Below are 24,992 nucleotides of genomic sequence, written 5' to 3' on the forward strand. Positions count from 1 at the left end.
TCAGACAGACTCAGTGAATCAGAATTCAACTGAATCAGACAGACTCAGTGAATCAGCACTCAACTGAATCAGACCGACTCAGTTTTTCAGAACTCAACTGAATCAGACAGACTCAGTGAATCAGAATTCAACTGAATCAGACAGACTCAGTGAATCAGCACTCAACTGAATCAGACAGACTCAGTTTTTCAGAACTCAACTGAATAAAGAGCGGTTCAGTGAATCAGAATTCAACTGAATCAGACCGACTCAGTGAATCAGAACTCAACTGAATCAGACAGACTCAGTTTTTCAGAACTCAACTGAAACAGACAGACTCCGTTTTTCAGAACTCAACTGAATAAAGAGTGGTTCAGTGAATCAGAACCAGCCCTGCAGTTCATGTTCAATGAATCACACAGAAAACTTGATACATGTCTCCAATTTTATTTATAAAAAATGATGATTTCAAAGCCAACACAAAGAAAAAATATAAGTGTTTAAAAATACAGTTATTAGGAGCCAACGGGAACAGCTGAGCTGATCTGGGGTCAGAATTACAGCTGATCCAATGTCACAACACGTTAAGTGTGTGTGTGTGTTAAACTAGACCAACAAACAACAGCTTCATCACATTTATACAAACAAATGCTATTCCAAATCAAAATAATGACAACGATTATAATATTGTTAAATGTGGTATATAAATATTCAAACTTTACAAAATGTAATAAATGTACTTGTTTAAACAACAGAGTAAAAGAAGGAAAACAGCTTTAAAATAAGAGAACGTTTGTACAGAGATGAAGACGACGAGAAAGACTTAAGTCATGGATTAAAATAATGAAGAATAAAAGAAAGGTTCTGTCCTGAGAAACTCAACTACAGGTTGACCGGATTCACTCAGAAACATGCAATAGACAAGAGTCGCTCTGATGTCCAGTCCATCCGTTCCTCCACATCTCTACACAGTGTTTTATGAAGACACTGCGGCTGATTTCAGTTCAATAAATGACCAGCACACAGCGCCCACTGCTGGTGTGTCATCCTCACACATGACAAAAAAAGAAACGTTCACTGCATGTGAATTTCACCGCTTCAAACACAACACCAGTTTAATTATGTTGCACAATTGTGTCCTTTAGTAACCCAAGACGAGAACCACAGAGACATGACCAGAATCATAGTTGCTCGTGTCCCATTACAGTTAAAAAAATAAGAAGAACAAAAATCTCAGATATAATGCTATAACATTTCCATGTACTAAAACACATTCTCTCTCGCCCGCACGGTCAATTTGTCTGATCGTGAGCAGAAACAACCGTCTATTGGAACCAAACCCTACCGGACATTTTATTCATCTCTCAGTTCCGCCCGCTCCCGTCACACCCCTCAAGGTCTTTCTAATGTGTTTCATGAGAGAATAATACGATGAGAGTAATAAAGCGTGTACTTCTGCTCATCAGCTGTGTGAGGAACAGTGACGCACACCTTCAGTATGCACGCCACCTCAGAACGCCCGTCTGTTCAGTCTCATCAACCTCACGAGCCAAACCGTCGACAGACTCAAGTTAAAATCCCAATAATACAAGATGAAAATGTGCAGGGCAATGGCAGCGGAGCGTGTTTGTGGGTATGATGTGTATGTACAGCAGGGGTGTAATGCGTGGGGTTTAAAGCAGGCTGGCCAGGCTGGTTGTTGGTCCATTCTGAGCCTGAATCTGCACAGGAGGAGGTCCGTCCGTCCACTGCAACACAAACACACAATAAATCACCAGCATTCATCTCAATTTGGGTTGTGTTAGAACATAGAAATAAAAACACAAATATAAATTGACTGGAGTGAAACGGGGTCTGTGTCCTGAATGAGATGAGCGGCGAGGTCTTACACTGATCAGGTTGTGTTCAGGCAGACTGCAGGCGGCTATATGATCCTGCAAGAGCTGCTGGGAGAAATTCTGATGCATCTGTGCAGCTTCATGTGCGTCTATTGAATTCCCACAAGCCTTGTTTAGATCTGTGCAGACATTAAAACAACAACATCAGAGCACAACGCTGCAAGAACAAATGGAAACGTTTCTGGATTCAACTGGTGCAGTGTGGGGGTCTTCACGGGTCCAAAGATCTGTACCCGAAGCCGAAGAGACCTGTGATTGTGCTACACAGAACCGACCCGGACCCGTCCAATATTTTGAAAGTTGGACCCGAACCCGTGCAGACTCGAGAAATGTACTTCCTGGACCCGAATATTATTTAAAAGCTGGACCTGAACGAACCCGATCGGCACATATTTCACGGCAAATTGCTAGTAACGATTCAAAAAAGTACACAACTTTTTGTCTTACCTACTGTTAGTAGCCGTCTCCCTCGTACCTGACTGTGACTCAAACAATCCTCCTTGCTAATGTTCCATCCGTGTTATTCCTCTCGCCGATTAAACAAACACGATTAATTCATCCACTCATACTCCAGCTTCAAAAGTCTGCCTGCTGTCACACTACAGCTATACTAGACCTATAAGGATTCTGTGCTCTCGGACCAAACATTTACTTCATTCACATTATTATAAGCATGGGAGAAAGAGTGCAAAGCGCGCTGAATCAAACTTCAAAAACGCGTCACATGTAGTAGCCTACACTTAACGGTGATAACTTTTTTGTCGTCTTTGTCTACAGTTTGCAGGAAGGAAGCCCAGACAGAAGAAGTGCCGGTGACTTCACCTTTTTTCACACCAGCTGTGTGTGTGTGTGTGTGTTCCTACAAGCTGTTGCGACCTCAGATGACGCAGCCTTTGAACTGTGATGCAGCTATGATCGCCGAACACATGCAGTAACACAGTGTGGTGGAGTTCTGCTGCTGCTGTATTACACAGACCCGAGACACGAAGAAATAGGATTGGCATCTGACCCGGCCGACCGTGTAAATATAGACCCAAACCCGTACAGGTGCTCCGTGAAGACCTCTAGTGCAGTGTAAAACAAGCTGAAGCAACGTTTGCTTTAATTTGAATTTGACAGACGGCGAGCGTCTCTGTAGCATCAGCAACACTAAGGCCGTGTCCGAAATAGCCCCCTACACCCTAATATAGTGCTTTATTTGAGGGGACATCCATTTTTAGTGGTGGACATTATTGAGTGCACTCATTCAATCCCATGGTGTATCATAATAACGAGTGTACACCCGATGGACACTCGCGGCTAGCTGCTAGCCACCTATCGTGATGCTCGCGCTGAATGAATTCCCGCGTCTCGGCAGAAGATGGCGCCCGCAGCGCTTCCAGTGCACCGAGTGTCCGAACATACGCTCCTATATAGTGTATATACGCTCCTATATAATATAGTGGACTATATTAGCGAACTCATGTAGGGAACAGTGAATGAGGGTATAGTGGGTGATTTGGGACACAGCCTTAGAGTCATAAATAAAACCAGCAGTTGAAGAGAAACCACGTAAGCAGCAGTTATGTTAGTGAAAGCTTTGTGTGTTTGTGTGTAAAACACATCACTTCCGTCAGCACCTGACCCATTAGTTCTGACTTGATCTCTTTTCTACTCTTTCTATCTTTAAAAAAAACCCAAAACCTTAGCTTTGTATACTGTGGTAGGCTATATGAAACCAGTTTTACTGCGCTTATGCTTTTTGTTGTCCTTGAGCTTGATTCACATTTCGTGTCTTTTCCGCGCGCATGTTCGTTATTTTAAATGTATACGTCTATGGCGTTATTTTAATGACAAATGTTGCGAGCGCATTATTACAAGGCGAGAGCGCATTCTTTGGTACTCTTGCTCTCGAGAGGTCCTCCTGTGTGTTCCAGGCATTATAGGCTGTCAAAAGTAGTCAACCAATCAGGGATAGGCTTCCACGGCAGGACAATGAAAATGCGACCTCTTAGCTACAGTAGGCCTAATTGTTAAAAATGCTAGATGAAAAGAGTTGTTTTTTGCGTTCTTTTCTACAAAAGTGTCACGTTAATGTGTAATTCTTGTAAAATAGTATATTGTAAATTGCTGAGTTTCATTCTTATAAAATATTGTAATATATAAGTCTTTTAATGAGTGGATTCTTGCATGTGGGTAGCACCTCTGGGGGTCTTAATACGCCTCTGGATCCACCACATTCTCAGGTAACAATTTTAATATATTTGATGCAACATTATTAATCAAATGTATATTAGAAATGAACGGTAAGGGAGCGTTTGGTATATTGCATAGAAGTTCAGTTTTATGCCCTGAACTTCTGGAACACTGAATGCAGAACACTTACAGTGTCTGTCTGCAAATGCATTAAATGCATAACCAAATAGGTATAGAATATTATATGATTTTCCAAATGCATTCCAAATCTGTTACTATAAAATAAAATGCTAAAATAATCTAAACTTGGCACCATGATGAGTGTGAAGCTGACGTCAGCTTAATTCATTAATTTAATGCCGCAAGCATAGCAATAGCGTGTTAGCTTGCTTTCTGTTTACACTGTGGAATATCATCTTGCCTCTGGTTTGTCTTGTGTGCTAACTGTTTCTCTTTTTAAGCGAGTATACTACGATTCATCGAGCAACCTTGGTAAATTGGAATTGCACTTCAAACCCGGTGAGTTATGGCTTCTATTCCTATTATTGTTACTTGCACCTCATGTCATATGTTTAGCTTAGCCTTCTCTGTCAGCTGCGAGGGTTTTATATGCGATGACTGCAGGGAAATAGTTAGGCTGACAGAGAAGATCTTAGAATTAGAGTCTCTCATCCAATCTTTATCTGAGGATAGTAAGAGTTTAACGACGCACACAGCTCGGTTCCGGTTGAAAATCCCCCGCAGCTGGGAAACTTTGTGACTGTGAGACGGCGTAGTCGCAGGACAAAACATCACTCGACCGTTCCGATTACAGTCTCGAACAGGTTTGCCCCGCTCAGTGACGCACCGACTGAGAAACCTGCTGAAAGTGCCCTAGTTATCGGTGATTCTATTGTTCGGAACGTTAACATAGAGGCACCAGCCACCATAGTCCAATGTTTACCGGGAGCCAGAGCGCCTGACATCAAGTCAAATTTAAATGTGCTGGCTAAGGCTAATCGTAAATTCAGTAAGATTCTTATTCACGCCGGCACAAATGATGTTCGACTCCGTCAATCGGAGATCACAAAAGATAACATTAAAGAGGTGTGTGAGCTCGCAAGCAAGATGTCAGACACTATAATATTCTCTGGCCCCCTCAATGCTTATCGTGGTGATGAGATTTATAGCAGATTATCATCACTAAATGGCTGGTTGTCTGAGTGGTGCCTGCAGAATGATATAGTTTTTATAAATAACTGGAAGAGTTTTGAGGGCAGACCTGACCTGTTGAAACGAGATGGTCTCCATCCCTCCTGGGCTGGGACTTCCATCCTGTCTAGAAATATGGCAAAAAGTCTTAATGCTAATGCTAAAGCTTGACTTGCTGGGGCCCAGGTCAGGGAGCAGACAGTATGGCTTAACCAACTGTCTGCTTGCCGTCTCACGTCGCAGAATACACAAAATGTACAACATGTAGTAATCCGTTCTCCCAAACATCACAAAATAGAGACTGTGTCTGTCCCCCGGATTAGCAAACATAAAATAATGCGTAAACCTCTTGAAAGTAATTTAATAAACGTTAAACAAACTAAACATGAACAAAATACAGATAATCAACTGTTACGACTCGGATTGCTAAATATTAGATCTCTCTCTAATAAAGCACTTTTTGTTAACGATATGATAACAGATCATAAAATAGACATGCTCTGTTTGACAGAAACATGGCTAAAACCAGATGATTATATTGCTTTAAATGAATCTGTCCCCCAAGATTATTATTATAAACACGAGCCTCGTCTAAAAGGCAGAGGGGGAGGTGTCGCAGCACTTTACAATAACTCTCTTAGCATTTCCCAGAAGTCGAACTCTAAATATAATTCTTTTGAAGTCATGGTTCTTCATGTTTCAACACCTAATACTAAAGATAAAACACTTTTTAAAATGTATTCTAGCTATTGTATATAGGCCTCCAGGGCACCACACAGATTTTATTAAAGAATTTGGTGGGTTCTTATCAGAACTGTCGTTGGTGACTTAACGACGTTAAAATCCTTCAGCAGAGTGAAGACATTTCGGATCATTATCTGGTATTATGTTTGCTTCACTGGCCTACGGCTGCAAATAAAACTCATTGTTACAAATATGGTAGAACAATAACTAATGATAATCTTAAACTATAATTTATTTTATTATTAAGTTTATTTATTTTATTTAGCCTTGTTGTGCAAGCTCTCTGGAGCTTGTGCAGAGGCAGCAGCTTTTGCCAGAGGGGAACTGGAATCCCCTGGTTGGGCCTGGGTTCTCCTGAGGTTTTTTTTCTCCATTAGAGTTTTGGGTTCCTCGCCACCGTTTGCATACTGTTTTTGCACTATCTGCCTGGCCGGGGGGGCTGCTTTAGAATTTTAAAGTTTTACTTAATTAATATTGCATATAGGAATTTATAGTCTGTTATATTTGACCTGTGCTTCTCTCTCCTTTATCTTAAATGTGTGCTCTCACTGTGCGTGTGTGTCTTTGTGTGTGAGCGTACTTGTCTGTGTACGTGTGTGTGTGCGCGCGTCCGTGTGTGTGTGTCTGTGTGTTAGTACGTGTGCATACTGTGTGTGTGGAGTGTTTTGTATGTGGGTATGTCTGTCTGTCTTTGTTTTCACCTTTTTCTTGTGTTTACAGGTACAACTTTAATTGTTTTGCTTATAGTCAATATGTCTCATGTACAGCTGCTTTGTAACAATGAAAATTAGGGATGCACCGAAATGAAAATTCTTGGCCGAAGCCGAACATGATGTGAAACTCTTGGCCGAAGGCCGAAAAATACCGAACATGCTTTTTGCATTTCTTCTATTAAGCCATTTTTTTCACTATTGCACAAACTGAATAGTCAAAATGTGCTTTTTATAATTTGTCTTGCTTTTCAATAAAATACAATACAACTTAATATAAAATTGAGCAAAACAAAGTCAATTCAAACAAAAAATTGAGCCTGTGAATAGCCTATATTAATTAGGCCTATAACTGACTGCTAAAAGAATGTGATGCAAGTTACTCTGTACCCCTACAACAAAACAGTTCATTAAAAACTGTCATTCCACATTAGGCCTATAAACTAAAAATACGAATAAACTAAAACTGTTGGATTATTATAGGCTACATTGCAAAATGATTTGAGAGAAAAAACCATCCAATGCAAGCAATTCTGACTGATGCTGACTGACAACCATTTCAGTCCACGTCTCTCTTCCAAACTCCGCCCACAAAAGATGACTGTTCTAGAAGGTGCACTCGTGGATGCACCAAGCATACTTTGACAAGTTTGGCCACTTCACAAATTTGGCCGAACACCGCACTTGCGTTTTTTGCTATTTTCGGCCGAACATATTCGGTAGCCGAACATTCGGTGCATCCCTAATGAAAATTTGTAAAAAGCGCTATATAAATAAAGTTGAGTTGAGAGTCACTTTCAACCAATAAGATGCCATGTAAGAGGTCGCGTTTTCATTGGCCCGCCGTGGAAGCCTATCCCTGATTGGTTGACTTTTGACAGCCTCTAATGCCTGGAACACACAGGAGGACCTCTCGAGAGCAAGAGTACCAAAGGATTCGTGGACGCACGGCACGCATTTTGAGTGAGCGAGAGGAGAGAAAATTCATAAGAGAGCAGCGTATAATTGAAAGCGCGCATCCAGTTTTGGGCATGAGCAAAGGAAATTGGCGTGCGAGCGGAGAGATTTGCGTGCTCATATTACAAGAATGCGCTCTCGCCTTGTAATAATGCGCTCACAACATTTGTCATTAAAATAACGAAATAGACGTGCGGCTGGCGCAACACGCATGCGGCGCGCATATTTTTCTAGGCGCGTCGGTGCCGCATCGAGATGGAAATAGTTCCACTTTTCGGTTTAGAAGCGAAATGTGAATCGGGCCTTATGTTGCTCAAATTGCTTCCATTGTTTACCTCATTTGTACATGGCATTGGATAAAAGCATCTGCTGCATGACTAAACGTAAATGGCATGGAGAGACTGGAGAGACTCACCCTTCAGTAGAGCAGAAGACCACAGCTGAACTGACATGTCAGGAATTTTACTGGCCAGCTGCATCGCTGGAACCACCATATTGTTACTCTCCTGAACACAAACAAACCACTGAAAGCACTGGAAACATGTCCACAGCGCTCAGACGGAGTGATAGAGACAGACGGGGGATGAGTTACCCTGTGGTTTCCCAGCACATAGAATATGTGTCCCAGCAGCACCAGAGAGCAAGCCGTCAGGCGATTCAGATCCTCTGCATTGGACATCTTGAGCGTCTCGCGCAGAAAACGTCTACACAAACACAGGTGTGTTTACAATGTGATGAGGTCTGTCATTACTGGGATGATTGCACACGCACGCATGTCTGGTTTATTATCTCCATGGGGACAGTCCATAGGCATAATATTTTTTATACTGTACAAACTGTATATTCTATCCCCTAAACCTAAAGATCATAGGAAACTTTTAGCATTTTTAGATTTTTAAAAAATATTGTTCTCTACAATTTATAAGCTTTACTGCCCATGAGGACCTCAATTTTGGTCACCACACGAGTCCCCATGTGTTGGTGTGTAGTCAGGTTTAGGTCCCCACTGGGATATAAAAACACAAACACACACACACACACACACACACACGCGGGCGCACGCAGACGCGCACACACACACACGCGGGCGCACACAGACGCGCACACACACACACACGGGCGCACGCACACACACACGCGGGCGCACACACACACGCGGGCGCACACACACACGCGGGCGCACACACACACGCGGGCGCACACACACACGCGGGCGCACACACACACGCGGGCGCACACACACACGCGGGCGCACACACACACGCGGGCGCACACACACACGCGGGCGCACACACACACGCGGGCGCACACACACGCGCAACCACACACACGCGCAACCACACACACGCGCAACCACACACACGCGCAACCACACACACTCGCGCACACACACACACGCGGGCATGCACTCACACACACGGGCATGCACTCACACACACGGGCATGCACTCACACACACACTCGCACGCATACAGACGCACACACACACTTGCACGCACACAGACGCACTCACACACTCGCACGCACAAACACACAGACGCGCACACACACTCGCACGCACAAACACACAGACGCGCACACACACACGTGGGCACGCACAAACACACACGCGCAACCACACACACTCGCACGCACACACACACACAGGTGTGGAGAGGACAGGAAGAGGAAACTCACTTGGCTTCGTTGTACCGACCCTGGAAGAAGGACAGAAGCCCCCGGATGTAGAACGCAGCCGCACGCAGACAGTGAGAACTGCACAAGAGTCCAGACAAACATCTTCACATTCAGATCTTGTTTGTCTAGTTTTCTTGGTTGTTAATATCACCATCAGCACATTAGAGAGAAGTGACTAAACCTTGCGATCTGTCAGAAGAATGTGATGACTGACATTACCTGACAGGAAAGTTGTGATCTGGGTTGATTCTCTCTAAGAGACTGTAGAGCTGCACAAAACAACACAGGGCAACATGAGCTCGGCAGAAACTCCTTCCGTCTTCACAGATTCGTTATTTCTGCTTTAATCTTTCCAATCTCTGTTTAACACTTGAACCTTCTTTACATTCATTCACAGATTCAAGAAAAGAAAAAGGAAGAGCAGAAGTAGTTCAAAGCCGTTGTATGTGAACGCCAGACCTCCTGATGTCGGTTTCCCTCTCTGATGTAAACACTGGCCAGGTTAGTCACGATGAACGTCCATAACTCCTGATGTGTGGTCAGCTGAAACACAGACGCACTCTTTCTGATTACAGACTGCACGTGACATCAGCGTCCTACCATTTGAATGTGAAGTGAAAGATGCGTCTCACCCTGAGAGCGGTGGTGAACTGAGCCTCAGCATTATCCATACAGTTCACAGAGATGCAGTACAAACCCTGAGAACACACAAACACGTGACATGTAACATGTTACTGTCTCTAAACTTGTGTTTGTGTCTAGTAGCCACTTTAAACACTCAGAAATGTGTGCAGGATTGAACACTGAGCAGATAAAAACTCACCAGCAGCGTGTGAAGCTGAGCAGCGTGATTGGAGAAGAGCCGTGGAGACTGCTGACACAACTGACACACCTGAGAGATCTGAACACACACACACACACACACACATTAACAACACACAAACTCAACACTTCACACACTACAACACACACACACACACACACACACGCACACGCACGCGCACGCACACACACACTTGAGTGATTTAAACACACACACGCACATTAACAACACACAAACTCAACACTTCACACACTACAACACACACACACACACGCACACGCACGCACACACACACTTGAGTGATTTAAACACACACACGCACATTAACAACACACAAACTCAACACTGCACACATTAACAACACACAAACTCAACACTGCACACACACACACACAAACACACTTGAGTGATTTAAACACACACGCACGCACACACAAACTCAACACTGCACACACTACAACACACACTTGAGTGATCTAAACGCACGCACGCACACATTAACAACACACAAACTCAACACTGCACACACTACAACACACACACACACACCCGACCTGAGAGATCTGAACACACACATTAACAACACACAAACTCAACACTGCACACACACACCTGAGAGATCTGAACGCACACACACACACAAACTCAACACTGCACACACTACAACACACACACCTGAGAGATCTGAACACACACACACACGCGCACGCGCACACATACACACACACACACACACACACACACACACACACACTCAACACTGCACACACTACAACACACACACACTTGAGTGATCTAAACACACACACACACACACCCGACCTGAGAGATCTGAACACACACATTAACAACACACAAACTCAACACTGCACACACACACACACACCTGAGAGTTCTCTTCCAAACAATCGCTTGATATCTCACTGTGGGAAACGCCTCAGGTGTGATAGACTATGGAAGCACCAATTACACCACATCTGCCGGACGGGCGGACCAATCACAGCTCAACATAAGAGCCCGCCTCTCTCATATATATTCTGCTGTGATTACCTGTAACGGCATTCTTTGTCTCTTCCCCGTGAAGATTTTTCCTCAGTTACCTTGGCTGCGCTGCTCCAGTTCATAAACGTGCCGTTAAGGTCAACGTTGTCGAATGCAGTGCAGTTGGAATCTGTCGCAGTTTCCCCCGAACTCGTTACTGAGTTTTTTTTAACGCTTTCATTAGCTGGTCTACTATAGCTGATGCGTCCAGGTGAGCTACTTGTTTCTTCGTTATGTCAGCGTTGAAGGTCGCCGCAGAGAAAGGGAAAGACATCCCTTCCCGCTCTTGCCCGGCAGCGTGTGGGTTCATGATCTCAGGTAGAGATTCCATCCGATGTGCATCGCGTGCATGGGTGTCAAGCATGCCCAAGCTGCGCTGGTGGATGCGGAAAGCTGCGCTCACTGTCGTGCCATGACGGCCAGGATCTTGGAAAGACGGCTTCGATTGACGCGTCCTCTAAAGCTGATCCATGTCTCTCTGCTATCCCTCCAGCTCAAGAGACTCAGCAGTCTCCCCCGCAAGGCCTCTCCTTGTGAGGAGATATTATGGAGGTTGAGTTCCCCGAGCCTACGCCACTTTTTGATCAACTACTAGAGGGCGACGAGTTGGAGGGAGAGGATGAGGAGGACGAAGAGGTGTTAGCTTGCCTCCTCAGAGAGGCACCAGAGGATGAGGACGCTATCCTCTCGTCGGCCCAGCTATCCAGGCCCGTGAGCGTGCAGAGTGGCGAGGTGGCGTCTACCGTGGTGGACTGTGATTTAGTGGAGGTTTGTAAATGTGTGGCAGCGAAGCTAAATATCGCGTGGCCAGTGACTCCCGGGGCTCCGGGGGTTAAATGGGATATTTATGATGGAAAAAGGCTCCTGTCTCGCCTTCCCCCAGTGAAGCAACTGCTCCCAGTGCTGCCAGCATGTGTAGCAGAGATGAAACGGTCGTGGGACAAGCCATTCTCTCACCGGGTGCCTGTCAAAGGCTACTCCTCTCTGGATGTGAGTGAGGTGGAGGAGCTCGGGCTGTCTAATCTGCCCTCGGTTGAGCAATCAGTGGCCCATCACCTGCATCCAAACAGGAAGGCCACTCTATCATCTGCCAGTCCCTCCCTCCTGAGGAAAGCGGAACGCTTTCACCACGTCCGTCTACCAGAAGATCTACAAAATCATCAGCGCTATCTGTGCGAGCACTTAATGCGACCTCGTTGTTGATGGCCTATCAGGCCGAACTGTTAGAGGCGTTGGGCACTCAATTAGACTCCGGCAACCCAAACCCGAGGATTTGGGAGGAAATCTGCAATATCACCGACCTCAATCTGTGCACTTCGCGTGGTGCAGTGCAGAGCTGCGGGCGTACAATGGCTCTCGCCGTCGCGGGCGAGAGGTCGCTCTGGCTGAATCTCTCCAGCATCGGGGACTGAGAGAAATTAGATTTTCTCGATGCTCCGTTAGATCCTAAGGGGCTGTTCGGCCCAGTGGTGGCGGATATGAGACAGAAATGCGACCTCCAGAAAAAAGGAGAAGCGTTTGACGTCTGTCTGCCGCGAAAGAGAGCTCAGCGTTCCCCAGCTCCCCCGCGGCCGGATCCTTCAATGCAGAACAGGAGGTTTGTGAATGCGCCCAGCACCGTTAAACCCCGCAGTGCTGAGCAGACGGCTCGTCCTCCCGCTGCTCCAAGCTCTACTAAACCGTGGGGTAAGCAGTCTTTCGCGGCCGCCGCCAAGTCTAGGTCCGGCCAATCTTCATACAAAAAGGACTCTTAGGACGGAGCCTTCGACTGGAGGGGACGGACAGCACCTAGGGTTTCCTGTGATGTTCCCTCCCGAGTCCGCCACATCTGTTCCCCCACCCGCAAAGAAACGGAGGATGTGGAGCACGGACGTAAGTTCGTTTGCAAGTTGTGTTCAGGCCCGTTCAATTTCTCCTCAACACACAAGGTTCAGAGTTTTGCAGACAGCAATCTCGCTACCACCAGTGCTGGAAACTCAGCCACTACGAGAGTGTGGTCTGGTACGTTCAAGCACAAGTTTTCAAGTGCAGTCACAAAGCACTTCAGCCCCTGGGTTCAAAACAAATAAAAAATTCTCTGTCGCATCCAGGCTCAATGCAGAGGGCGCAGAAACACAAAAACATAACTACGATGAACCGGGAATTAAACAAGTCTATGGGCCAGACAAATCCTGGCCCTTTTTTTCACTGTCCAATAGATGGTGCCAGATCTCCATCTATGGAAACGGTTCAGCAGAACCCACTGGCTCTTCATCAAGAGGCTTGGAAAGAGTGTTCAGTGCACCCCTGGGTCCTCACGACTGTAATCAAGGGTTACAGGTTTCAGTTTGCGATAAAACCCCCTTCTTTCAATGGGGTCATAGCATCTGTGGCAAAAGGGGACTCGGCTCAGGTGCTGGAAGCAGGGATATTCTCCATCTTAGAGAAAAGGGCCATAAACCGAGTTCCGATGGGGGAAACTCAAAAGGGTTTTTTTCCCGTTATTTTCTAATTTCAAAGAGAGACGGTGGCCTGCGCCCGATATTGGATCTGCGTGCTCTAAACAAGCACTTACTGAAGTACAAATTCCAGATGCTCACAGTCGGGGCTCTCGCACGGCCGATCCGCCCGGGAGACTGGTTTTCCATGGTCGACCTCAGGGATGCTTACTTTCATATAGGCATTTACCCCGCGCACAGAAAATATCTCAGGTTCTCGTTTCAGAGCGAAGTGTACGAATTTGTCACTCTTCCATTCGGGCTCAGCCTAGCTCCGCGAGTGTTCAGCAGGTGTATGGATGCAGCGCTATCACTGCTGAGACACAGAGGTCTCAGGATTTCGTCTTATCTGGATGATTATCTGATGTGTGCTTATTCGCAAGAGCGAGCGGAACATGTCTCATCTCTCGAATCTGGGGTTCAGTATCAATTATGCCAAAAGCCGGCTGATACCTTCTCAGCAGATAGAGTATTTGGGTCTTCGCATACTCTATGGCGTACCGCGCTATGCTCTCGGAGAGGAGAATAATGGCGTTTTATCAATGCCTATCCCACTTTCGCAGAGGGAGTCTGGTTTCGTTCAGAACCTGTCTCCGCCTTATGGGCATTATGGCTTCGGCTCTGTCTGTGGTCCCACTGGGCTTGCTCAAAATGAGGGAATTCCAGCGGTGGGTTGCTGCGAAGCGTTTGTGTCCTCGCAGGCACCTCGCATGCAGAGTGAGGGTGACTATGCAATGCGCAGAGGCTCTCCATCAGTGGAGAGACCCCTCGCTCTTCCGGACGGGTGTTCCATTGGGGGGCATGTTGTGGTGACAACAGACGCATCACTTACGGGCTGGGGAGCCGTTTTTCAGGGCAGATCGGTGAACGGTCGCTGGACGCCCCAGCTTCGCAGACTTCACATAAACCTCTTGGAATTAATGGCAGTGTTTCTTGCCCTCAGACATTTTTTGCCGTTCCTGGTGGGGTTTCATGTCAAGGACAGACAATACGACTGTGGTAGCATATATCAACCGCCAGGGGGGTACTCGCTTGTTGCAACTGCACAAATTAGCCCGCAAGCTGATTGTCTGGGGGACTGCGCACCTCATCTCACTGCGCGGGACGGCTGAATGTGGGAGCGGATCTCCTCTCTAGGGGAAATCCTTTGTACGGAGAATGGGTACTTCACCCGCAGGTGGGGAATCACATTTGGGAGAGATACGGCAGGGCTGCCGTAGATCTCTTCGCCTCGCAGGCAAAAGCAAAGTGTCCGCTTTATTTCCCTCTCAAAGACAAGGATGCGCCTTTGGGTGTGGATGCGCAAGCTCACCCGTGGCCGAACGAGTTGCTTTACGCGTTCCCACCGCTGAGTCTAATTTCTCCAACCCTGGACAGAATAAGAGAAAACGAGTTGTCTCTTCTTCTGGTAGCCCCTCGTTGGCCGGGGAGGTTGTGGCTGGCGGAAATTGTTCAGCTCCTTCACGGAGAGCCGTGGCAGCTCTCGTTGCGGAGCGACCTGCTGTCACAAGCAGGCGGGCAGATAGTTCACCCCTACCCGGATCGGGTCGATCTTTGGGTCTGGCCCGTGAAAGGTTGAACTTGAACGCACTCGGGCTTCCTCTGGAGGTGGTAAACACCATACAGAGCGCTAGAGCCCCGTCAACGCGATCATTGTATGATCTGTAATGGCGTGTGTTTGAGGACTGGTGTTCACGTAAAGGAGTCATTCCTTTTCAGTGCTCGGTGGGTGATGTGCTCTGTTTTTTGCAGGGCTTGATCGACAATGGCAGAGCATTTTCCACAGTTAAGGTGTATCTGGCCGCTATTACAGCTTGCCATACAACTTGCCACGTCGGCTTCGAAGGAGCGTCTGTGGGTTGACATCCTCTGGTGTACCGTTTTATGAAGGGGGCGAGGCGCTTGAGACCAGTGTCAAAACTGCTCGTCCCATTGTGGGATTTGTCCTTGGTCCTGAATGCTTTAACGCAGGCGCCATTTGAACCTATGGAGAGTGTTCATATTAAGCTTCTATCTTTAAAAACGGTTTTGCTTCTCGCGTTAGTCTCGGCTAAGCGAGTCGGCGAGTTACATGCTTTGTCGGTTCACAGAGCATGTCTGAGTTTTAGTCCGGATGGCAGCAAGTTTACGCCGCTGCCTAACCCGGCGTTCGTTCCCAAGGTCAGTGATTCGGGGTATAACTGCACTACTTTGGATTTGCAAGCTTTCTACCCTCCTCCTTTTTCCTCAGAGGAGGAGAGTAGACTTACTCTGTGTCCGGTACGGGCATTATGCTGCTACGTGGACAGGACACGATCGTTCTGGAGGAGCGATCAGCTGTTCGTGTCATGGGGTATACAATGTAAGGGTAAGCCGATCTCCGCACAGCGCCTTTCCCATTGGATGGTGGAGGCCATCGAATTGGCCTATACGTCTATGGGTCAGACTTCCCCGGTGGGGTTATGGGCTCACTCCACGCGGAGCATGTGTACGTCGTGGGCATTGTTCAAAGGGATTTCGGTAGGAGATGTTTGTGCGGCAGCAAGCTGGGCTTCCCCTCATACATTTATCAGATTTTACCGTCTGGATGTCACGGCGCCAACTTTGGCTCATGCAGTTCTTAAAGTTGGCTCCACAGCAAACTGAGTTTTATCGCCAGGTCTGCTCCATGGCTTCGGGAAGCATGCGTTATGGGAGTGGGCCATATTCATTGCCATAGTGAGATACCGAGCGATTGTTTGAAATAGAACATAAGGTTACTCACATAACCCTGGTTCTCTGAGAACAGAGCGAGGTATCTCACCAAGCTTCCCTTCTCGCATTACACGGGGGAAGAGCGTGCTTAGAATGCCGTTACAGGTAATCACAGCAGAATATATGAGAGAGGCGGGCTCTTATGTTGAGCTGTGATTGGTCCGCCCATCAGGCAGACGTGGTGTAATTGGTGCTTCCATAGTCTATCACGCCTGAGGCGTTTCCCATAGTGAGATACCTCGATCTGTTCTCAGAGAACCGGGGTTACGTGAGTAACCTTACGATCTGAACACACACATTAACAACACACAAACTCAACACTGCACACACTACAACACACACACACCTGAGAGATCTGAACGCACGCACACACACACACACACACACACACACACACACACACACACACACACACACACACACACATGAACAACACACAAACTCAACAGTGCGCACACACCTCCTGTAGCGCTGTGGCCTTGTGTCCGGTCACCAGGCGACACATGATGATGTGCTCCAACAGAATGACTTGAAATGAAGACAGAATGGGGCTGCAGTCCAGCACTGAAACACACCACCACATCTCAGCATAAGAACGTCACGTGTGTGTGTGTGTGCGCGTGATGATGTCATGCGGACGTACTCTTGAGTTTCTCTAACTGCATGAGGGCTTTATCTGTGTATTTCTGAGCTTTCTCTAGATATCCAGCCTGCATGGAGTGCATGACGGTCACCTGAAACAAGCCCATTAACACACACATTACCACTGATCTTCAGAAGAAAACACCACTCCATTACTGTCAGTCACTCACCAGATACACCAGCACACACATGTGCTCTTTGGGCAGCCAGTGGAAGAGATCTGCAGAGTTACTGGGCAGAATCTCATCATCATGAAGAGTTGAGATGGTCTGGATACACTGCTGGAGCTGCTTCAGACACGGCTTCACACTCTTCACCTGCGCACACACACACGTCAATACTGAGAGAGAGAATCCTCTGCGTGTGCGTGAAACACTCACCTGTCCAGCGTCCAGGTAATGCGTCACCTGCAGCACCAGGAAGAAAACACGCAGTGACTCTTTCTGGATGGGGTTTCCCTGCCATGTTTCCACGATCTGTCCACACAGCGTCAGGAGCGGATGAACCTCCTGCAGCTTCCGCTCCATCAACAGCAACTGCAAACGCACACAAGATTACTCCTGAAACCGTCAGCCGGAAACATGTGTGTGTGTGATACCATATCAATGAAACCAGACTTGCATCACAAGTCAGTGTGCAAGTATTACAGTGACCTCATCTTTTGAATAATGTATGCATGAACAACAAGACATCATTAAAAATAAACTGAAGTGAGCAGATATCATGACACTCACCATGCCTTTACTCAACAGGAAGAGAGCTCTGTGGGAATAAACAAACATTTATAAATGTGTCGATAACATCACGTCTGTGTTTCATATGGAGAGGAATAAACACCTGGTGTATTCAGATCCAACCACTCGAGCGTATTCAGCACCGACTCCCAACAGATCACACGCCGACACAAGATCCTTCTCTAGTGTGTGAAGTTGCTGTACGCACACGCACACGCACGCGCACACACACACACACACACACACACTTTAACACTCACAAACTCTTCAACAGTGTAAAGAGAGGTCCTGCGATGGTGACGTACCGCCAGCTGAAACAGAAGTCTGCAGTGCCAGTACGGAGTCTGCTGTGAGATCTGGATGGCCTTCCGTAACAGAGGCTTGGCGGAGTCCACCAGATTCTTCAATAACAAACAATTCCAATATTTACACACACAAAGACGTCAACAATGAGTTCATGCAGGACTTTAAACACATGCCTTCATCACCTTCTCCTTGTCATTTATTCAATCCTCACCCTTTTCTTACGATCAGTGTTCATACTTCAGAAATAAGGTAGGACAGACTGTGAGTAAAGTCACGGCTGAAGTTTCTCATTCCTGTCTGAGTCGCTTTGAGCGCCCTGTTGCTTTTACACACCAGCTAGCACATCATAAAGACATTAACGACACGAATGTTTAACACGTGACCCGTTAAAGGGGTCATATGACACGGCTAAAAGGAATATTATGGTTTGTTTTAGATGTAATGCAATGTGTGTACAGGATTTAAGGTTGAAAAACGCTGTATTTCCACATAAGATCCTAAAAAATACCCCGCAACAAAGACGGAGCCATCGTGCTTGATTCCCTGTTATGTGACCGTCATCTGAGGAAGATATTCTGCTGATCAGCACGCATATAAATACTGTTTTCAGTGTCTGTCTTGTTTAGCTTTGCATCAATAAATAAGGTAGGCCTATTTATTTCAACTAAGGTAAGGAATAACAGCGCAACAAAAAAAGCATCCGTGTGAATTTATTTACAGGCTGTAACTTGAAGGCGACGACCTGTTTGTACTTCTAGAAGGAAAGTTCAGGCTTTTAGGTATGGAAAAAGGTGCCAGTCTTATGTTAAAGCCAAATTCATTTACATTTGTTGCAGTGAAATGTACATTTTCATGTTTCAAGTTGTTGAAATTAGCATTACTTAGTAAATTCATATTCGTTCGTTAAAAATATATTAAGAACAACTGCTGCAAACAAGTAATGGTAATAAATGAATTATTGTTAATCATTTAATATTACGTTGATATTTTTATACCTAATGTAAGTAATGTTAACGAATTCTGTGGCTCACCAGTTTTTAAACATTTTAATATGGTGATGTGAGCCGAGCATAAAACGCGATCCGGGCATCCAGTGTGTAAACTTAAAATATTTCAACTAGCTTGCGATCTGAGTGAACAAAGACTTAGGAACACATACAAATTATTTTTTATATTTACTGTACATTAAAAAATCATTACAGAAGTGAAGAAGCGTTAAATGAGACGTGACAACTCTAACATCTTCTGTAACTTAACCTTGTGGTGACGCAGTTTTATTCTTATGAAAAATAGGAATATTCGAATAGCATTTTTAATATTCGAATAGTTATTGCGGATTGAATATTCGTGCACATCCCTTCCACACACCGTGCATGTTTGTATCTCCTCTTTGCTCCGCCTCTCTGAAATGCGCAGATTTTTAACAAAGCTCATGGCTCTGAAAAGCGAGGTGTGCTGTGATTGGTCAGTTCACCAGTGTGTAGTGATTGGTGGAATACTGCAAGCGTGTGAGGGAAATGTAACTCCTCTGACCATATCTGGAACATCAGGTTCCTCTTCAATTGACCCTTCGCTAAGCCCCGCCCTCCTTAGTTACTGTTGCTACGCCTGTCAAGCTTTCACGCCTGGCAAGTGTATTACAGTATGTATGCACCGGTGTCAGACATTCCCAAGGAGATAATTAGTCATTTTTGGCGAACATGTGAAATATCTGAGAGAGCAAGACGAAAGGGACTGCAGTGTACATTCGAGGGATATATCCACGACATAATATGCAACCGATTAGAAAACAATTTAATCAAAATTGAAGCTAAAGCCTATGAATGATAACATTCTCCCGCTTATATTTTAGTAGCGTGCCAGGCTACTGCTCACACATTGTGGGTCTAATCTACGCCTTGGACCTGGCAAGAGCCAGAGATACTGAGCTGAGCCACACATCATCAACAACACAAACACATTTCCGTCTTGCCTTTAATCATCTTATTTTACATTCAAATTTATGCATTATGAACAAAGAACCGTCATTATTTCCAAGCAATGATGTGCTGAGTTAGCTGGCTAGCTAATAGGAGTGTAACGGTTCTCGGTAAATAATTGAACCGCACGGTTCTCCACCAACAGTTCAGCACACGGTCCAACGCGCTTGGACCGCGGTTCATCTTAAATCTGACGACGCATTTATAATGTGGTTCGTTAAAAATGATAATGCATAAAACAGACTGACAAAGTTCAGCTAATGTATGTTTGTCGATGGATACACATTTAATACCTAAAACAAATAAAATAACGTAGACAAATTTCAATTGACGTATGCTGTAATATGACCAGTCATTTATGCTTTCATCACCCGGTGTTGTGAGCGCGCGAGTGCAGGTGAGACCTGAACAGCACGTGTTGCTGTTTAAACTAAACTCATTCAAGCCTTGCCAATTTAAACATTTAAGTGCAAGATGATGCAGAAGAAAACTCACTTGCGCGCTGTGAGAAGATCCGAAGCGCGCATAAGGAAAGTCTCAGACATGGCGCAAATATTGAGTTGTCTTTGAAGCGCTTAAACGGACAAATTCACACACGAAGTAGGTCAACATGCCTATCTTGTCGAGTATCTTAACAAACATAATAGGTTATGTCCTAAGTGAACGGACGAAACGGACGAAAAACAATGCATGTGTACAGTATCAGTGTTCTGGATGTGTTTCATTCCTCTTAAAGCGACAGCAGCATATTCCTGCTGTCTGTTAAAAGTCAAGGAAATCACTCACTGCTTGTGACTCAATAGCTTCTGTAACTTCAATTATGATTCGTCTTTATTTAATTTGTACATATGCAATGTTATGTTTTATTTGATTACTTTAATCCATTTCTACCTTAAAAGGTATATATACAGTATCTTATTTAATTTTCTGCTTTGCTCTGTTGTTTTATTGGTGCTGTTACTTGTAGCTTGATTATTTGTTCTTATTTTTATTTGTCTGTAGTCCCTTTTCCCTGAACATAGCACAAATTGAACCGAACCGAAACCGTGACTCTAAAACCGTGACACAGACCGAACCGTGAGTAATTTGAACCGTTTCACCCCTACTAGCTAACATTAGCGTGCTCTTACCTTGGAGCAAACATAGGTGTTTTTGTTAATCCTGTCGACCTCTAGTGGGACATTCTAAAACACTTAACGTACCTAAACAGCGATAAAGGAAAACCAAGTTTCTGTCAAATTTTACTTCTAATAAACACATGCTGCTGTCAAAAGAACGAGCTCTTGGTCCGCCGATAAAGTGAATATCACGTTAAGCGTTCTCACCATAGAAGTCCATTATAACAGAAAACATCTTAACGTGGCTTAGACAAATTTCTGTCATTTTAGTTGTAATTAATACTTCAAAAGCCACCGTGCATTGTGTTGAAAAGTGGCGTAGCCTACTCTTTATGCCCCGTCTGAAACCAATATTAAGAAATGAGGCTGAAGGTAATAAAGTTGTTAACTCCTGGCTTCAGTGTTGTTACATCGAGCTGAATAGCCTGTGGAGCAAACTAGAACAAAACAGCACAAATGTTTCTAAAAGCTTTGATAAAAAGGGACAGAAATATAAATGAGATGATCAGTGTTGGGTGTAACTAGTTACTGTAATTTAATTACTTTTCACTTGAAAAAGTAAAGTAAGGGATTACTCTTATTTTTTCTGTAATTTAATTAGTTACTTTTGATGTAATTAAACTAAATACTTTGTGTAATATATGTGTGTGCAATAGTGAAATTAACATCAAAATTCAAAGTCTAACTTTAAAATCTGTGCTTTAATGTATAATTCTCACATCTGTAATGCTTTGGTCAGTTAATAAGAGTACTTTATGTAGTTTATATTATTTATTTGAATGAATTAAAAGAGCTGTTTCATGTCTATCCTTGAATCACTTAACTAATCAAGGTTGATGTAGGATATAGAAAGTAATTAGTAATAAGTAACTAAATACTTTTTGGAGAGAGTCATTGGTACAGTAATCTAATTACACTATTGAATATGTCATTAGTAACTAGTAATTAATTACTTTTTCAGAGTAACTTACCCAACACTGGAGATGATACAGTGAGTTCTTGTGGCACGAATGCTCGCGTGGCTAATTGCGTCAGTAGGCTAACTGGCGTTGCCGTTTATCCGCGGACCAAGAGCTCGTTCTTTTGACAGCAGCAAGTGTTTAGTACAAGGAAGGTTTGACAGAAATTTGGTTTTCCTTGATCGTTGTTTAGGTACGTTAAGCGTTGTTCACGTTAAGCGTTTTAGAATGTCCCACATTTAGTTGTGAATGAGGCCTTCCACACTGCTTGATCCACGTCCGACATTTCTCCCCTTGGGTTTTAGGTTTCAGGAAGGGAAAAAATTCCACCAATCCGTCCAAACTTTTAGGATACTGGCTATCAGATTTACACAATCCATACACACAACGCTTCGGCATGTTTCCCTTGCTCGAAAGCTTGACAGACCGCCCATGCCTAGTTACGGTTGCTAAACCACGATTGGCCTGTGGCGGTTTTCGGGCGTGGCTTAGCGAAGGGTCAATTGTACTGACATGTACGCCCACCTTACTTGCATCTACATTTGTGCGGTCTTAGTCAAATCAGACCACCAACTGATGTAGATTTGTGGGGGTGTGGCTACACGAGGTGTTTCAGGCAGGTCTGGGTGAGCATTCGCTTTTACATAGAATGACTCTTTTGTTCCCACACTTTCATTTCTGCATGAATGAGCAACTTATAACACACCACACCACAGCACCATATGACCCCTTTAAATGATGTCCTGCTGTAAGATGTGAAGAGAGAAAATTTTCAGGTGTGATTGACAGTGAATGGGAGTCTCACCTGCTGACAGTAAAGCTCTGAGAGGAGACTGGCAGCCTCAAATTTAACATCTTCAAACTGCGGCACCTGTACATGCGAGTTAAGAACAACAAAATTCTCCACATCTCACACATGACGACAACGTTTTGTGCCTCAATAGCGGAAAAAAAGAATTTCACCAACTCATATTGACATAAACCCCACACAGCCTCAAACCTGTGTGTGTGTTCGGTCGTAAATGCGATAAAGGATACTTGCTGCGAGATGAACCACTGGAGAAAACAAAAGAAAACAGAAACATTAGATTCTCACAGACGGATAAGAAATCATTTATTTATTATAGAAACGCAACTCAACATAAGACACACAAGAGAAATGCTCGTTTCAAAACCCTCTTAAAATGATGTCTTTAAAGTGACCCGCGTCACAGCGGGCGTGTTAATAAACGCTTTTCTTGAGAATAACGCGTTTTATTGGCGGCCCGCTCTGCGGCCTGCGCCCTCGCTGAAGCCTCGGGCTTTCCTGCAGCCTCTCACCGCTTTCTCGAGATGCGTGCGGGCTAGCTCGCTGTTCTTCGTGTGGTGGTACAGCACCGAGCCCAGCTGCAGGTGCGTCCGGGCCTCGACCCTCTGCGGAGGCTTGAACTGAAACACGGCCTGCAGGCAGTGCACGCACAGGCGGATCTTGGGTGGACTGGAGGTCCGAAAGTGTTCTGCGAACCCGAGCAGCGCCAGATACCAAGAGTCCGGAGCCTCCGCGCCCGCCGCCATCATCACAATAACAACAACACGAGATTGCGACGGGAAATCTCGCGAGAGCTCGCGCTCAACGACTCTGCCCTGAACGGGAGTTGCGATTTGGTCTCGCGAGAGGAACAACAGCATTCGCAAATTTGTGGCTCGATCCAGGACATTCCTTTAGAAGCACAGTTAACGTAGCAAATATACATAAGTAGTGCTTGTGCAATTAAACATATGTTTTAATCTATACGTAAAACGTATAACAACAAGGTTAACGTCTATAACGTCGAACAAAAGTAAAACATCAGCCGATACTACACTTATTTTACACACGTTTGGAAAATCACCATCATTGCAAAATGAGATGACTCCGTTTTTAACATTTTTCAAAAATCATGTTTTCCAATTCATATCAATCAAACTGTTGCTTTGTTTTGATTTAAGCCACAATAACTAAAAAATACACAATAAAAACATGACAACATAATAAAAAAATCGAGTCATCTCATTTGGAAACAAACTCTTCATTTAGTCATTTTATCCAAAGCGACTTGCGAATGATGTAAAGAACAGTAAAGAACAGAAGCAATTAGAACAACACACGGACAACAATGCAGAAGTTCAATAAAACTGGTCTCACAGTATACGAAGCTAAGTACCCAAAAAAGATTTTTTAGGAAAGAAAAAGTAGAAAAGAAACAGAAGTCTTTCAAGTAACACAATGTTTCTTATATTTATATACAGTATATATGTAACAGGGTTCCAGTTAGTTTTAAATTCATGAAAATTGGGACATCTCCATACTGATTGTTGCGCCAGCATCTGTATGAACTTGCATGGTTGTAAAGCAAGGGGGCGCTGCATTACACATGGCAGAGAGATCGTGAGATTTACATGCTGGAAAGTGCTCTGATTGTTTGGCTATAAATATGAACAAATTACATTTGTCTACGAACTTAGTTTGACGCAGATGTCTGACCAGAATGTATGTGATTCATCTGTAATCGTTTTGATCTTGTTAATCGAGTCAATTATGTAGTTTGCCGAGATAAAATGGAGATTATGATTGCAAAATGGCATGGCTGCTGTGGTTTGAATGTATGTTTGTCTCGTTTTAAAGATATAGCCAAGCATCATTGAGCCACTGTATAACAACAACTTTGATATTGTCCCAGATGCTGATGCGGCTAAAATAAAGCAAAGATTAAAGTGACCGTCCACCTGCTTCCTGAGTGATTACTGCCTGGAAGAAACAGTCACGTATATTTATATAATAGTCTCATTCATTAGTGGAATATTAATTTCACATGGTTATATATATATAT

The 24,992-nt window shown here is 44.7% G+C and overlaps 1 protein-coding gene across 1 annotated transcript; it reads right to left on the bottom strand.

Moving 5' to 3' along the window:
* Positions 1 to 410: 410 nt before the first annotated feature.
* mau2 (MAU2 sister chromatid cohesion factor) lies at positions 411 to 23,723 on the bottom strand. The gene is made up of 19 exons (XM_057333292.1): positions 23,464 to 23,723; positions 23,182 to 23,199; positions 22,949 to 23,014; positions 18,087 to 18,182; positions 17,885 to 17,979; positions 17,782 to 17,809; positions 17,428 to 17,583; positions 17,218 to 17,364; positions 17,049 to 17,139; positions 16,866 to 16,969; positions 10,155 to 10,232; positions 9,964 to 10,029; positions 9,791 to 9,874; positions 9,551 to 9,600; positions 9,332 to 9,409; positions 8,247 to 8,358; positions 8,070 to 8,160; positions 1,869 to 1,996; positions 411 to 1,727 (listed from the first exon to the last, which is right to left on the bottom strand). Exons 1-19 carry the CDS (start codon positions 23,698 to 23,700, stop codon positions 1,653 to 1,655), a joined length of 1,800 nt encoding a protein of 599 aa, XP_057189275.1. The 5' UTR covers positions 23,701 to 23,723; the 3' UTR covers positions 411 to 1,652.
* Between the last annotated feature and the right edge of the window lie 1,269 nt (positions 23,724 to 24,992).

The sequence above is a fragment of the Triplophysa rosa genome, linkage group LG5, assembly GCF_024868665.1.
Source record: "Triplophysa rosa linkage group LG5, Trosa_1v2, whole genome shotgun sequence".
NCBI lineage: Eukaryota > Metazoa > Chordata > Actinopteri > Cypriniformes > Nemacheilidae > Triplophysa > Triplophysa rosa.

Bases quoted from the DNA above. Each gene is read 5' to 3' on its own strand.
- mau2 (XM_057333292.1), bottom strand. From the start codon at position 23,700: ATGATGGCGGCGGGCGCGGAGGCTCCGGACTCTTGGTATCTGGCGCTG. The intron at 18,183-22,948 runs GTGAGACTCCCA...TTGTTATTGAAG, and splicing joins CAGAGCTTTACTGTCAGCAG to AATCTGGTGGACTCCGCCAA. The intron at 17,365-17,427 runs GTGAGTGTTTCA...GTGTGTGCGCAG, and splicing joins ATTACCTGGACGCTGGACAG to GTGAAGAGTGTGAAGCCGTG.